General features: G+C 30.5%; 1 protein-coding gene and 1 long non-coding RNA gene across 8 annotated transcripts; both read right to left on the reverse strand.

Moving 5' to 3' along the window:
• Positions 1-190: 190 nt before the first annotated feature.
• On the reverse strand, positions 191-629 carry LOC106333409. 2 transcript variants are annotated; one of them, XR_001268362.1, is made up of 3 exons: positions 472-629; positions 293-393; positions 191-211 (listed from the first exon to the last, which is right to left on the reverse strand). It is a non-coding gene; the product is annotated as an uncharacterized LOC106333409 (long non-coding RNA). The 2 variants fall into 2 exon arrangements; XR_001268361.1 differs by lacking the exon at positions 472-629 and having other exon boundaries at positions 293-465.
• A 934-nt stretch (positions 630-1,563) lies between these two features.
• LOC106332065 lies at positions 1,564-3,328 on the reverse strand. Of its 6 annotated transcripts, XM_013770528.1 has the most exons (6): positions 3,232-3,328; positions 3,026-3,128; positions 2,946-2,958; positions 2,884-2,915; positions 2,155-2,311; positions 1,564-1,902 (listed from the first exon to the last, which is right to left on the reverse strand). In XM_013770528.1, the coding sequence occupies exons 2-6, from the start codon at positions 3,067-3,069 to the stop codon at positions 1,786-1,788; spliced, it is 363 nt and encodes a 120-aa protein (XP_013625982.1). In that variant the 5' UTR covers positions 3,070-3,128; positions 3,232-3,328; the 3' UTR covers positions 1,564-1,785. The 6 variants fall into 6 exon arrangements, with proteins under 6 accessions (XP_013625982.1, XP_013625980.1, XP_013625981.1 ...); XM_013770526.1 differs by having other exon boundaries at positions 2,884-2,958; positions 3,232-3,326; XM_013770527.1 differs by having other exon boundaries at positions 3,026-3,323.
• Between the last annotated feature and the right edge of the window lie 12,191 nt (positions 3,329-15,519).

The following is a 15,519-nucleotide window of genomic DNA, read 5'->3' on the forward strand; positions in this document are numbered from 1 at the left end:
TGGTTTACAGTTACAAATTGGTTTAGTAATTAACCCTAACTAAACCTTATACACCCACCAAACTACAATCAGACGATCTTCCTCAGTCCCCGCCGCATCTCCACCGCATGACCACCACCCCACCACCGGCTTGCACCACTGCTGCATCACGCTTGACCGGAGTCGCCGCTATGTCACACCACTGATTTTACTTCCCTGCTCCTTAACAAATCTGTAAACAAAATAAAAATTAATCACAAATTTATAAGAAGATGACAAGAGAACATATAAGAGGAAGGTGAAGTGAGTTTACCTGTGGTGGTGGTGAGGAGGTGAAGCCAACGCAGATCTTGACCAGAGACATACCAGTCCTGGGTACCACCGTATTGTCTCCTCTGCTCACGACCACCAGCTCTGCCCACAAAGAAAAACATAATCAAAACAGAGAGAGAGAGAGAGAGAGAGAGAGACAGAGAGAGAGAAAGAGGTGACCATGGTGGTGGTGGTGAAGACTACGACAGAATCGAACGGAGTGCGACGGAATCGAGCCCCTTCCCATGTCTTCTCCGACACAACTCTACCATCTCGAACTCCATCTCTCTCTATCTCTTTGGCTTCTGTAACTCTCTCTCTCTTCTCAAACACGAGATCTCAGATCGCAAAAATAATTAAAAACAAATGTAAAAGTACAATTAATCTTGAGCGTTGATTCAATATTATCCAAGGGTGGAAAAGGTGATCCATGCCAAACCAATTGAGAAAAGGATGAGAATAGCTGAGAGAATGATTTTGGACTTTTGATCTAAATCAATCAATGGCTCAAAAAAAAATACATATTATCTTTTTATTTATTTATAGTTATTATTAAATTAGCTAAACTTTAATTGATTTGATATTATAATTTAAAATTTGAAATCTATATTTTTGTATTTGAGTTTTGATGTTGTGTGATTTACTAAATTTGAAAAGATTAAATTTATGACTTTGTATGTAGAGTTTAATTTTGGGGTTTAGAGATTAGATTTAGGGTGTAGATTTATGATTTAGTGTATAAAGTTTAGAATTTAAATTATATATTGTATTTTAAAATAATTAAATTTTGAATTTAAATTTAAGATTATAGCTATATTATGAAAAAATGAAGTTTTAAAGTTTATGTTTAGGGATTAGGGTTTAAACCCTAAAAACTAAAACTTAAACACAGTCCTCAAAACTTAAATATTTTCTTATTTTAATCTTAGATTTTAAGTTTCATTCAAAATTTATATTTTTATAAATTTAATTTCAAATATTAATTTTAAACCTCAAACCATAAACTATACTTATATATATCATATCCCAAATTTATCATATACCATAAACTATAACTAAAAATTTTAAAACTCTTTTTTCATTAGTTAATTTCAAATTTTAAATTTAATCTAAAAGTTTGGTCTTACGTCTTAAATCTAACTAAACCCCGAGACACTATACTCCAAACCCTATAATTATATGAAAATCTTTAATTTATTTAAATAGGAACTTTATAAATATAAAATATAATTTAATTTTTAAACATAAATATCACTCCTTTGTTAATCCTCCTTTTAATTGGTAAAAAATATATTCCATAATTTGTAAACTACAAATTGATTTATAAAAACATAGCAGTCTTAAAACAATGTTACAGGTAAGGATCAACAACGAATCAAAAACAATAGACAAAACTTTGCATTTTGATCATCTGATTTGCAAGTATTTTCTATTTGTCTTGAAGCTCAGTAGCCATTTTATCTTGTGAAGTTTTTGGAGCCTGCACATAACTCATCAGTTCAGTGCCAGACCTAGACAGATTGGGTGAGTTGGAGCAAGCTCTGCATTTGCAATATGGAGCGTCACGGGAGTGTCTGAAACCCCTTTACCAGATCCTGCAACACATGTCAACTACTTATCACAATCAAAACTTATTTTGGTTAACTCTTGATCATACAACACTAAAGTTCATCACAAAGCAAAACTAATCTATCATCATGAAGCAAAACTAATCCATCATCATGAAAAATATAATATCCCTAAAAGCCGAGAAAAGCTAGTCAAACACAAATTTACATTTACAGACAAGCTTCAAGTCTCCATGAATTAAATGAGTAATAGGATATCAACTGATACACTAAAAAAAGAAGGTTTAACATTTACCTTGAGGTCTTGACGATCTTGCAGTTTAGGAACAATGTCTCTGTGTTTCATGTCATCATAAACTTCATCAAATGCAAAAGCAGAAGGATCCTCCTCCAATGTTTTCTTATGCTTGCAACTATATCCACAAGTTGCTTCAGGTGGATAGTTTCCGTACCTGCAGAAAAATGACCACGATTAGCGCTCTTTATTTGTAACATATTCTTCTAAGTTCGAACCTTATATCGACGTTAGAAAATATCAAACGATAACCTTAGCTACACTTCTGTGACCCAACCCTTCAGCTAATCTATCCTGCTCCTTGCCTGAACATAGTATTATACCTAACACAAAGAACTGAAACATAAAACTTGAATCCTCATTACACAAACAGAACAAAGAAGGGACGATTGGATGTTCAAAATCTCCATATAAGAATGATAGAGCTTAATCCGCCATTAGCATCGTCAAAAGGGATCTTTTTCTAGCTTATTGAGAACTCTACACCAATCCAAGATTATCCCAAACACCAAAAAAATTGCAGAGATTCATCAAAAGAGAATCTTTTTTCTCGACAATATGAAAGGATTTATGGGTCTTGTGTGGCTAAACACACACAATGAAATGTGACATCGTCCTAATGAATCTCCATACAAATCTTGTTTGATGCACCAAGAAGAGAGATGAGAAGATGAACAGAGACTAGCTAGAGATGAAAAGAGGATGGAACAGATAGAGAAGGATGCTTACCTAGAGTCGCGGTCTGGTGAGCTGTCGGAGTCGGATTTCAAATCGCCGGGAATGCCGGAGTCAGGGTTCCGATCTCTGTGGAGACAAAACGACTTTGAGTTCGTCGGTACAAATATTTTTTTATCAGATTTGGGTTACAAACCTGGAAAGAGGTTGACGTTTCTCTCTTATTCTTCCTGAGTTCATCTTCTTCTTTCTTCAATTGCTGATCCCATATTCCACCAGAAATTTCAGACCCGACGCAGCTGCTAAACCAAGAAATTGCAAACTAAGAGAAGAAGAAAAGCGAATCGTTGTCACTTTTCCAACATCAGCAGTTGAAATCAAAAACGAAGAAATAAATAAAACCTAGAGATAGAGTTTTAAGCCGTTTGGGTGAGAAAGCCAGAGAAGAGAAAAAGATATCCATTGTTTGGGGAAAGTAATTGAAAAAAAAAAGACCTTGGAAAGTAGTTTGTCAATTTTTTTTAAGAGTGTTTGCTCCAAACTGATTTTTAGTTCCCTCTTGTTGAAAAATAAGGTTCCAAAACTCAAATTTTGTTTTTTAAGCGAAATTTTACAATAACTTTTATTTAATGTTATTATATAGTACGAAAATTTTAAATTCATTTATGATAGCAGTTTAGTTTTACGTGCTATAACAATGTGCTATCAATGCGGACTTTTTTTGTAGTGTAAATGTATGAGTATATTGTTTAAAAGTTAAAGGTTTGGGATATTGATTTTAAGATTTGAGATAAATTTTTGGAAATGATTAATTTTTGAGTTTATATCTAACATTTGAAGTTAAATTTAAGATTTGATATTAAAATAGAGTTTAAAATTTGTATTTAGAGTTTAGAGTTTAAAAACTTGTTTAGGGTTTAAAGATTTAAAAACCAAACATAGCGTTTTTAATCATGTTTTGCTATCAAAACCCAAGTGATACATATAAAACCATATGTTATCATAGCGTTTCCAAATATACCACTCTATCATAGTGTTTCCAAATATACAAATGCTATCTAAAACTAACGGGTATGTCAACTATAGCACAATCGTAAAAAACGCTATTCCGGTCTGCTATTAAAACTCATTTTTCTTGTAGTGAAGACAACGTAGTAACTTCTTTACCAGCTTTTTCTCCTTGTACTTCTTCCCAAGTACACATGCTTCATGCGCCATAGCACTGAGTTTGGCACTGAAGCTCGCCACATAATCAGTATCAGACCACCTGAGATTCTCAAACTGCGACCCAAGATGATCCAGGTGTGTCCTCTTGACACTTTCATCTCCCTCAAACGAATTCAGCAGGATCTCCGACATCTCTTTAGCCGAAGTACTTCCGTGAATCAGCTGGAACTGTCCTGCTTCAACCGCTCCGAAAATCACCGATAACGCCTTTGCATTAAACTTGGATGCATTGCGTTCTGCCTCTGACCAATCCTCTTTTGGCTTGGGCTTCTTCTCATCTCCCGTGACTATGGTAGGCTCCTCCCAACCAATCTCCACAACTGTCCACACATCCTCATTAATTCCTCGAATCATCTGCTTCATGCGAGCCTTCCAATGACCATACTGGTCCGCATTCAGCATGATCACCTTCTGCACCGAAACAATCGTGTCCATCTTCACCTTCAGGATTACACCGATAACTTAGGTGCCCCGCTCTGATACCACTTGTAACTGCAAGATGCAAACACAATAGTACTGCAGAAAGTAAACCGAGAGACAAAAAAATACAAGCAACCACTATGCTTTATTGGAATCTCCTTTAAACAATCTATTACAAGATCTGCTTAATTCAGCTTTTACACGTCTAGTGTTAACACCCTAACACACACTACTGAAAGATTCCTAAGCTACCCGCTAATGTCTCTCTACCGTCAAGTACTTCAGCCACTGCTTCAGCACGACCCAAAACACTTCCAAGAGCTTCTCTCTCTCTCTATAAGATCAGTCTATGTGTCTCTGTCTTGATACAAATGACCCCATAGCTATCTTATATTATTCTTCACATTCCCGAAACCCTAGTCTCCAAGGAATCCACAATATGCACATCTTCCATAACATTAAGTGCAAACTTTCTTTTTCTTGGAATGCACTTATTCCTCTTTCTTTAAGTCATAAACTTGCTTCTCAAGTTTATTCCTCTTTCCATATCTCCAAGATACTCTCTTGCTCTCCAAGTCTAAATGATTCTAACTCAGCATCTTGACTCCACATGGTCTTCACCACTCAACATACGTCTGCTTCAGCAACTACGTCATCGACTACTTCAGGGCAGACATCTTACATCAACAGTCTTGGTATTAAATTTTCCTTTAATATATTACTAGATTTTGACCTAAGCTAAAGCGCTTAATAATTTTTTCTCTGTGTATGGGAGTAAGCTGTTTAGTGATCATATATGTGGTTTTGTCTTGTGGTTGCTGAGAAAGAGTCCTGCATGGTAGAGTAGATATGCTAAAAGCAGGATTAATACAATGAGTTCGTTAAGTAGTTCGGCCGGACATTAGAATTGACTTGATTGGAATTCATTGAGCTCCTAAGTCTGTAGAGAAGTGATACTGCCCTGGCCCCGTTCTTGGTTTAGAGTGAGCTAACCTTTGACGGTGACAACTAATCGTCATTTCAAATGATCTTTAGCTTTGTTTAATGACTTGTATCCCAGTCTGGCTAACCTTTTGCAGAAGCTTTAAGTTTCATTTCTTTTAGTTTTTTAATAAATTTTGTGGATTGCAGTATCTAGTTTCTTGTTAGATTTTTTAGTATTGATCACCATTTTCTTGATTTTTATGCAGGAACATCCCTGAATACGATCAAAAGAACGGTGAAGTTTCTATTTCCGGCAGAGATCATCCCTCCATATATAGAAGTAAATCTCAGCCTACTGGACGTTGGACAGAAGCTAGTAGCGGGAGACCTCAAGGTTCATCTGGCGCTAAAGCTAATAAGGCCTAAAGACGAACCAATTGTTAAGATCGCCGGAGGACGTGTCTCTGACCAGCAAAAGAAGGACCAGCCAAAGAAGGACCAACCAAAGAAATAAACCAGTGGTGAGTCTTATTAACCGGTGCAAACCAAATGTTGCTCATTCTTGTCTTTCCCAAATGTTGATGAAAATTTTATGGATCAATCGTCTTACAACTCCAGATCCTTTAGGATGAAGGTTTTTTTTTGTTGCTCATTCTTGTCTTTCCCAAATATTGTTCATTTTATGAATTTGTTTTTGTTACTCCACTAATACATTATTTTATAAAATTTATTTGATTTTTTGGTCATATTTTCTAAATTTTTCTCGACAAATTTTGTTATAATTTTTTTAAAAAATTATAATTAAGATTTATTTTTCATTAATATTGTAAATGAATTATTAAAATTTCATAGTTTTTTAGTAACATTTTTTTAAATAGTATATGAACTAAAGGTTATTATATACTATTTTATTTTTTTATATAAATATATTTAAACAATATATATTTTTGAGAGTTTCAAAATAAATAAAAAATAATATATAATTATAGATATAAAAGTTTAACTATGTTAATAAATCTATTTTTGTATAAAAATGTTATATAGTTTATGAATTTTAATCTATTTTAATGATGAGTGAAAATTTATTTAAATGAAACAATGTAAAAAATAAATTTGTTAATTTACATATTTAAGATAATTTGTCATATTTAATTCATAAATCACTTCTGTTTTTTATATAATACAGAATATAATTATAAATTATAAAATATTGTATTTAATTATTATTCTCTTGTTTTAGAATAAAATTTTAATTAACATTGATTTATATTATTATTATATTATTAATTACGAAATTAATTAATGTGTTATTTTATTAAATTTTTAAATTTTTAGTAAGATTCTGTTAGATTCTTTTCCAATATATTTTGTTATAATTAAAAAATAAAATTCAAATTATAGTTGGTTTATTATTAATGTAAATAATCAAATATGTCATAATTACTAATTCTTTAATTGGTCTTACTATGACTTGTTAATAGTAGATAAGAATATGACTTTAAATTAATAGATTAGATACTGATTTATATTAATATTATGATTGTTGATTAGGTGATAGAATACGTTTTGACCAATGAATAAATTTTCGTAGAGTTTAAAAGTTACCATTATTCTCATTTGAGCCTTTAGTTCTACATCTTATTACCCAACCCTTTAATTTATTTTAGAAAAAAAACGATTATAATCTCTTATATATTAATTAAGAATTATTATGATTTGTGAACTATGATATATATCATTATTAGAATACTTCTTAGAGACTTTTAAAAATATAGTGGTTCATTTAAATATATATTATAATTCTTATTAAACTAACTGTAAAATTATATAGTAATCTAAAAAAATATTTTTCATTCTTTCATTAAAAAAAGCTATAAAAATTATCTAATATGATTAATATATATAATAATTAATAATTTTGAATAATAAAGGTTTGGTAACAATTTTTTTATTCACTATCATTTTTATTTATTTTTATTTATTTAAAGTAAATTAAACAATCATATTAGCCATATAATAAAATTTAAGAAATTCTCTAGGATGGTTTTAAGGTTTTTTCACCAAAAAAGCTTCTAAAGAGAAAAATGACCAAAAAAGTTTTATTAAATGGTAAATATACATTTATATCTATAGGGTTAACTAATATAAATTTAAGGATTAGATTTAAGAGATAGTTTTGAGGGTGAAGTTCAGAATTTTAAAAATAAAAATAAAAATTTTGAAAATCAAAAATTTTAAAATAGTTTTAAAAAAATCGAATTTCAGTTTTTTTTTTTTAAATTAACAAAGTGATATGAGTCTTTGCATTACTATTATTTAAAATCTCCATGATTTTTATTCTGATTAAAGAAACCTTACATTTTCTTCATAATGTTTATTTTTATTAAAGAAACTTTACATTTATTTAATATAATTATCACATCTTCTCAAAATGTCATTCCTTTAACAATTATATGTACAACGACAGTTAGAAGGTCCGGGAACGTTAGGATCGTCCAAACAATGTGCAACACCATTATAAAGCGCGTAGCAGTCTTCAACACAAGAGGATAGTGGACAATACCGTTCTTTGTCAATGGTTATTTCACATAGTTTTCCCTCAGCTCTTTCAACCATTAAACACACTACAAAAAAAAACAAGACATCACACCATATATATATATATATATATATATATATATATATGTATTTATATATGATAATATTTAGCATTTTTAATTGGAAATGGCAAAATGAAATTACTTGAAAATACAATCATGAGTACAAGAAAGTAAGAACATGATAATTTCGCCATGATCAATATTTTTGTTTAATATTTTTTTCTTTTCAATGATTGTGGTGTAATAATGATTATATGTCTATATATATATACTGGTTGTAGATTACATGATGTTCTTTTTGTTAACTTTTAGCACATAAAGGAGAAATATTTTCTTAAATGGAAATATAATATACATAACACTATAAATTACATCACATTTTATTTAAAATAGAATTTTTATTTTTGACTTTTGAATTTGACTTTTGATTTTTGACTTTTGACTTCTAAAATAGAAGTATTTAATAAATGATCTAAGAGCTGAATCACTACAATAAATCAGTTGGTGATGATTGATTGTGCTTTAACTTAGGGTTTGATTGGTTGAAGGTGTAGCTTTTTATTTTTTCTCTAAAATTTAGGCTTTAAATTTTTAGTTTTAACTTTCATTTATTTTGCTGTAGAAATTTTTTCAGAGCACTAAATAAAAATTCTAGAGAAAGTGCTTTCTAAAGCTAACATATTTCCTATTTAAATGTTTTGGCTTTGGATTCAATTTTAAAAATAAAAGCATGATTACTTTAAAAAATGGTTGTAGAAATTAAAAGCCTATCTACAGCTTTTAAAATAAAAACATGATTACTTTAAAAGATGGTTCTAGAAATTAAAGAAGCTGTCCACAGCTTTTACCGTCATTACCAATCACCCCCTTAGTACTTTAGCTTTAATTTTTCTTAAAACACTAATTCTAACCAATCATGCTTTAACTTTATTTTCTAAATTAAAGTCTACAGTAAAATTTTACAGATTTTTACCAATCAAGTTGTAACTTTATTTTTTCAAGATACAAAAAAAAAAAAAACTTTAACTTTTCTATTTGTTTTAGACAAAAATCCTACGTCCTTATTATTTGGGCCGTAGAAAAAATAAATTCATAATTGAAAAAGAAGATCACGTTCTCTTTTTCATCAACATACAAAGTAAATTCAAATCATGATAATCCTTGATTATAAACTAATAATTTAAAGTTAGATAAACTTAAGAACATAAATTATCAACTAAAAAGAAAAAAAGAAAAATCAACAGATAACTTAAGAAAGGAAAACTCTAACGTAACACTTGTTTTATACTCCCTCCGTTTCATTATAAGTGTTATTTAGACATTTTTCACACATATTAAAAAAATGATTAAAATTTATTTATGTTTTCAAGTCTAATTGACCAATGATATTTAAGATAAATAAATTTATTTATTAGATCAATGTATTTTATAATTAATATTCAACTGAAAGTAAGTAAAAACTGCATTAGAAATCTAAAACGATTCTTTTTATGTAACAAAAAAAAACTAAAATTACACTATTTAAAAAATAGAGGGAGTAAATACTAGCTTTTCTTCTTCAAAGCATCAAATCTCGAAAACTAAATTTTCGAATACGTTTTCTAAATCACGTGAGAAAGAACAGCTGTTGTATGTTGGAGCTAAGACCATGATTATTGCAGTTTCTTAGGAGGGTTTTTAAACAAATAACAACATTTAATTAAATGAAAACTAAATGAAACTGTAATAATCGATCCTTAATGTGGGTCTTTGATAACCGATCCTTAAGTTTTTAAAGAGCAAACGTGTCACTCAACCCTTAATTTTTCTGTCATTCTTTTTCTTCTCTTGTCTTCTCTGATGGCTTTCGTAACCTGCAATTGTTTGTTCAATTGGTTTCTCTTAGATGGATCTCCATTTCTCTGTCTCTCTGTCTCTGTTGAATCTATTTTTTTTGTTTTTGGTAGACCGTGAGCAGAGATGCTGGTCCGTGGTCGTGAGCAGCCGTGAGCAGAATCGCCGGAAGTGAACCCATGACGAATCAGAGACTCCGCCGGTGAGGATCAGAAGAATAAGAAGACGCCGTGGCCATACCAGTCAATCTTCCTGTTTCGGGTGGTGAAGGAAGATGATGACGGCAGCGTGTCTTTTTTTTTTAGGTTTAGATTTTTTTTTTTTGGTTTAGTGTATACCTAAAATTGAGATGGTTTGATTTTATTTTTTAATTTATGGTTTAGTTTTGTAACCAGAATGTATTTGTAAGCCACTTTTAATTAATAAATAAATAAATTTATTTTATTTTTACTAATAAAACAGTTTTCGATTTAATTTTAAATTATTTTATTTTAAATTATAATTATTTTGGTTTATTGTTGAAATACCTATAAATATCGCCAATATGATGTTTGTTCAAACAAAAATTCGTGATAGACAATCAACAACTGAAAGCTGATTTGGTTGAATATATATGACGTAAATTTGGACGTGAAGAAGACAACAACTGAACTCGGATACTTCTTTCAAATTATTCTCGTTTATTTACTAATCTTTGTTTTTATATTTTTTTAAGATCTATGTTTAGAATGAGCAACTTTTATCCAATCTATTCCAATATCAGAAGATCCGAAAGCGACTTTGTTTGCTCAACATCAAGAAGCTGTCCGAAAAGATGTCGAGCGTGTTTTTGGAATCTTGCAAGCTCGATTTGCCATTGTTAAAAATCCAACACTTTTTTAGGATAAAGTCAAAATTGAGAGGATTATGAGAGCATGTATCATACTCCATAATATGATAGTGGATACATTCATTTTGATGTTTCAGAGTTCCAACAAGGAGAAGACACCGGAACTACACATGTCGATCTCACGTATTCTACAGATATCCATTCAAATATCGCCAATATGATGGGTGTTCGAACTATAATTTGTGATAGACAAATGCATCAACAGCTCAAAGCTGATTTGGTTGAACATTTATGGAGTAATTTTGGATGTGATGAAGACAACAACTGAGTTCAGAATGTTTCTTTCAAATTATTCTCGATTATTCTACTAATATTTATTTTTATGTTTTTTTATATCAATGTTTTAAATGTTATATTTTAATATGTTTTATTTAATAAATAAATTTTATCTAAATATATATTTTTTTTTTTTTAAGAACTTCTAATTAAGAAACTCCCATTGGACCGCTCAAAATAGAAGTTTCTTAACTAGAGTTCTTAATCCCACTTAAGTACATTTAAAGTATTAAATAATCATTAAGAAATCCACTTAACGATTATGGGATAATTATGCTCTAAACCTGTCCATCGGTAAGAAAACCAAACATATGATTAAGTTAATGCTTTTCGTGGATCCCGAGAGGTCAAAGACCCACTATTCAGATTATATCCTTATTTCCAGCGTTTCAATTTCTAAAATCTAATAAAACAGAAGCAACTAATTTCAAAAAAATTTACAGCTACAATACATTTTATCCAATGATATTCTGTACAAAAGTACAAACAATAATTTACGATACAGTTATCATAACTACGAGAAAAATTTTCGAAGAAAAATATATTTTAGTAAATGTACATCTACAGCCAATACACTTACAGTACAATTTCTACAGTAAATTTTTTACAGTTACAGTCCAACCAATCACCTTTATAAAATAAAATATGATGATGTGAATTATTTGATGTTGAAAAGAATAAGAAAAAAGTGGAAACCACTAACTCCACATGTCACTTTCTAGTGATTTTTAATATTTTCATATCCCCATAATTATTTAAAATGAACAATCTTATAATAAATTAAATAAACTATTTTATTTTTATACAAAATTTAATAATTGAAATTCTCTATAAATATAGACTATGCTTATTAATTTAGATATATAAAAATAATTATTAATAATGTAGGGTGTTGATTTATTAAACAAAATCATTGTATTGTGTAAAATTTAAAGTAAGTTGAAGAATGAAGTTGGAGAAAGAAAAGATAATGTGGAGAATTAAAAATGAAAAGTAGAGGTCTTAAATCTTGGAATCAGTATGGATAGTCATGAAAAGGTCATCTATACTATTAAAGCAGGATACTATTGTCATAATTACCTTAGGGGCATGTTTCTTTCACTAACATTGCATATTTCATTAAGGGCAATTAAGTAATATTAATAACAAATTTATATTCGGTCATTATTTTTGGATCCAGCCCAAATCAAATCTCTCTTGGACCATTTGGGCCTATTAAAAAATCAGATTCAATTCTCACTTTTTTTTTCCCTTTGGACCATTGAGTCCAAGTTCAAATAATTTTTTTTCAACTATTCTTAATTATTATTTTTTTCTTTTCTTAATATAATTTAAGCATTCATAAAAATAATTGATTTTTTTTATTGAAAAGTATAAATTTTTATTAAAAGTATATAATTTTTTAATTAAAATATTAACCCCATAATAAAATTAATTTATCAGAGTTATACCAAATTAATTTGTGTTTACTAAATATTTGTCAATTGAAAAAAAAAACAAAAATAAACCCGCGCTTTGAAAGCGCGGGTCAAAATCTAGTTATCTAATTAAAGTAAAAGGTAAACAGTCGTAAATGGAGGTATGAGGTCAAAATTTTGTAAACTTTACAAAAAGTTTGAATGGGGAGTATGAAAAAGATGGAAGAAACGCATGAGGGTAACTTTCTTACAACTATGTAATTTTTTTGTCAACATGTTTTTACTAAAGGCAAAGCACAATGCAAAGAATTTCTAAGGCCGATCACAATCAAAATCATAACCCAACAAAAAAAATAACTACAAAGCTAAGCAGACACGTGAAATACACATGTTAACGATTGGAATGACTAATGAGTAGTTGGTGAGAAGGATCTCAAATCAACTCTTAATCTTCTCGTCAGAGATTCGATCATCCGATCATCCATTAGATCGATTTATTGGAGAAGACGCATAAATCTCCATCATTTCCTTAGAATATACTTTGAAACCCACATACAAAGTTTGACGGTTCTTCTAGTTTGACCTTAGAATGACCATCAATCATCAATTCCTAGAATAATCAGATTGGTTGAAGAACATATCATATGCCATGAAGTTTTCTATGAAACCCCAACTTTACTTAATCTGCTTCAAACTAGCCATCTAAATCCAACATCTTCGATTCTCAACCAAAAGGAGTCACTCTGAACTCATTTTCAGGAAGAAATTTTTTTACTCCCCCAGAGGAGATCCAGCACTCGACAAGCACATGAAAACAAACACTCGTTTTGGGATTTACAGATTAAAGTTCTCATGGGGGAGAGAACAAATCAACGTAAATCAAAGAGAGGAGATGAATGATGAACAGCTTTGACTTGGTTGAACATAAGCACATCAAAATCGCCTAGCGAAAGAAAAGATCTGAAAACCGGAACATAAGTTCGATCAACAAATCAAAATATTTACAAAAAAAAAATGAAAGATGGTAATCAGCAGCAAAAGCCACCAGCCATCAACGATCGTTTATGATTAAAAAAATTTAGATGGAAGTTGGAGAAAATTATTATCAGCGCCAATTTTGTAATCTAATGGCAATTTTTTTAATTTTTGTGTTGAAAAAAGATATTAATGTTAGGTTCTTAAAAGTTGACAAACAAAATAATAAACAATATAATTTTATTGGTCGAATATTGTGTAACTTTTTTGTGCCAGATTATAATATAATCCTTCACACATTCTTTTAAACAATTTATTGGTAATAACAAATTATTATCACTTAAAATTTAGTCTTGATATTAAATTTAAAGCAATATCTTAGAATACCCCTAAAAATGTTTTTGTAATGACCAAAATGACCAAGATGTTTTATTAAAGAAGTAAATCCACACTTATACCACTAAGATTAATTAATGAGAAATTTCATGATTACCATTTTCATGGTACTATTATTCATCTTTACCACCACTGAAAGAACATTTTCAAAAATATCTTATTCATTAAGTGGCAAAAGACTCTTATAACCTTGTTTTATATATATAATTTTCTTTTTGTGTCATCAACTTATACAGACTCATACTGACTCTGTAAACCAAACCGGGAGATCTTGATCCATGTGAACGAAGAAAGACGATTGCTTCCTGACACTGCGTGCTAGGCTATCCACCGTTGAATTTTGCGTCATTGGTACATAGATGATCTCTGATCGGAGGAAACTTTCTTTCAGGACCGTAATATCTTCCAAATAACTTGTAAAAGCTGGCTATTCTTCTGGTTCCGAAACCATCTTCTAGCCCGAACATTCCTCGCCCCCATTAGCCCATCAAATCCTTCTAAAGTGCTGAGCCAACCCTGTCCAGAGAAAATATCATTCTCTTTCCAGGAGTCATCTGTGAAACACCATCTTCTTGGAATTGACGGTAGAGTCGTAACCTCTACGTATGGTACTGTCCTCTGTTCGTTTAATATATGTGCCTCAGCCCAGAGTATTGATTCTGTTTCTGCCAATTTAAGCGTGTCTATGGGATCAATGTCCAGATTACTAAAAACTTTATTATTACTTCCTTTCCAAATGTACCATAGTATCCATGCAAACTGATGATCATTCATTTGCGGGAAAACTCTCCAGAAGAGATGATCCATGTTTGTGAAGAGAGAGCTTGTTGGGAAAATAGGTGGATTTGATGGTATCTTTGAGAGAGCCCAAACCTGAAGTGCTGGAGGACATTCAAAAAACACATGGTTTATTGATTCCTCATCGGCTCCGCATCTTGCACAACATATATCCACTTGTATCCCTTGCGCTTGCAGATTCTTCTTGACTGCTATACACTCTGTCACCAATTGCCATAGAAAATGTTTTATCTTTGGTGGGCACCGAATTTTCTAACAAAACGCCTTCAATACATCAACTGTGGGTCCAAACATTAATGGTGGTCTTTCCCTGTTTGGGTAAACCCGTTCTACCTGATTTCCTGATTTAACCGAATATTTCCCATTGTTTGTGAAATGCCATCCATCCCTATCTACCATCTGAGTTCTGCTCAGGTGTATGGTTTCTATAATTTTCACATCCTGTGGGTCCACCAAAGCCCGGAGTACATGCGAGTTCCAAGTTCGCGAAGTAGAATCAATGAGAGAATCCACTGTGAGGTCTAGGTAATAATTGGTTGGTTTTTATTAGCTGGTCTCGGGCGAGTGATTGAGAGCAATGAAGTTCTATATATATAATAAATAATTATTTAAATAAATAAAAATAAAAAAATAATTTTTTTTTATATTTTTAAATTATACTTTTTCAAATGCAAACTTTTTTATAAACTTTTTCTTGATTTTTTTTTCAAAATTTCTTTTTGAAAATCAAAAATTATGTTCGAAAATTTTAAAAAAAAAAAATTAAAATTTTTTAAGTATTTATTTATATATTTATTAGAATCCTAAATTTCACATTCCAAAAATCATACCCACCCCTCAACTCTAAACTTTAAGTCTATATTAGTTAACCCTATGGGTATAAATATCTTTTACCATTCATTAAAATTGAGGGAAAAAGTAGATCGTGTAAATA

The sequence above is a fragment of the Brassica oleracea genome, chromosome C3, assembly GCF_000695525.1.
Source record: "Brassica oleracea var. oleracea cultivar TO1000 chromosome C3, BOL, whole genome shotgun sequence".
Classification (NCBI taxonomy): domain Eukaryota; kingdom Viridiplantae; phylum Streptophyta; class Magnoliopsida; order Brassicales; family Brassicaceae; genus Brassica; species Brassica oleracea.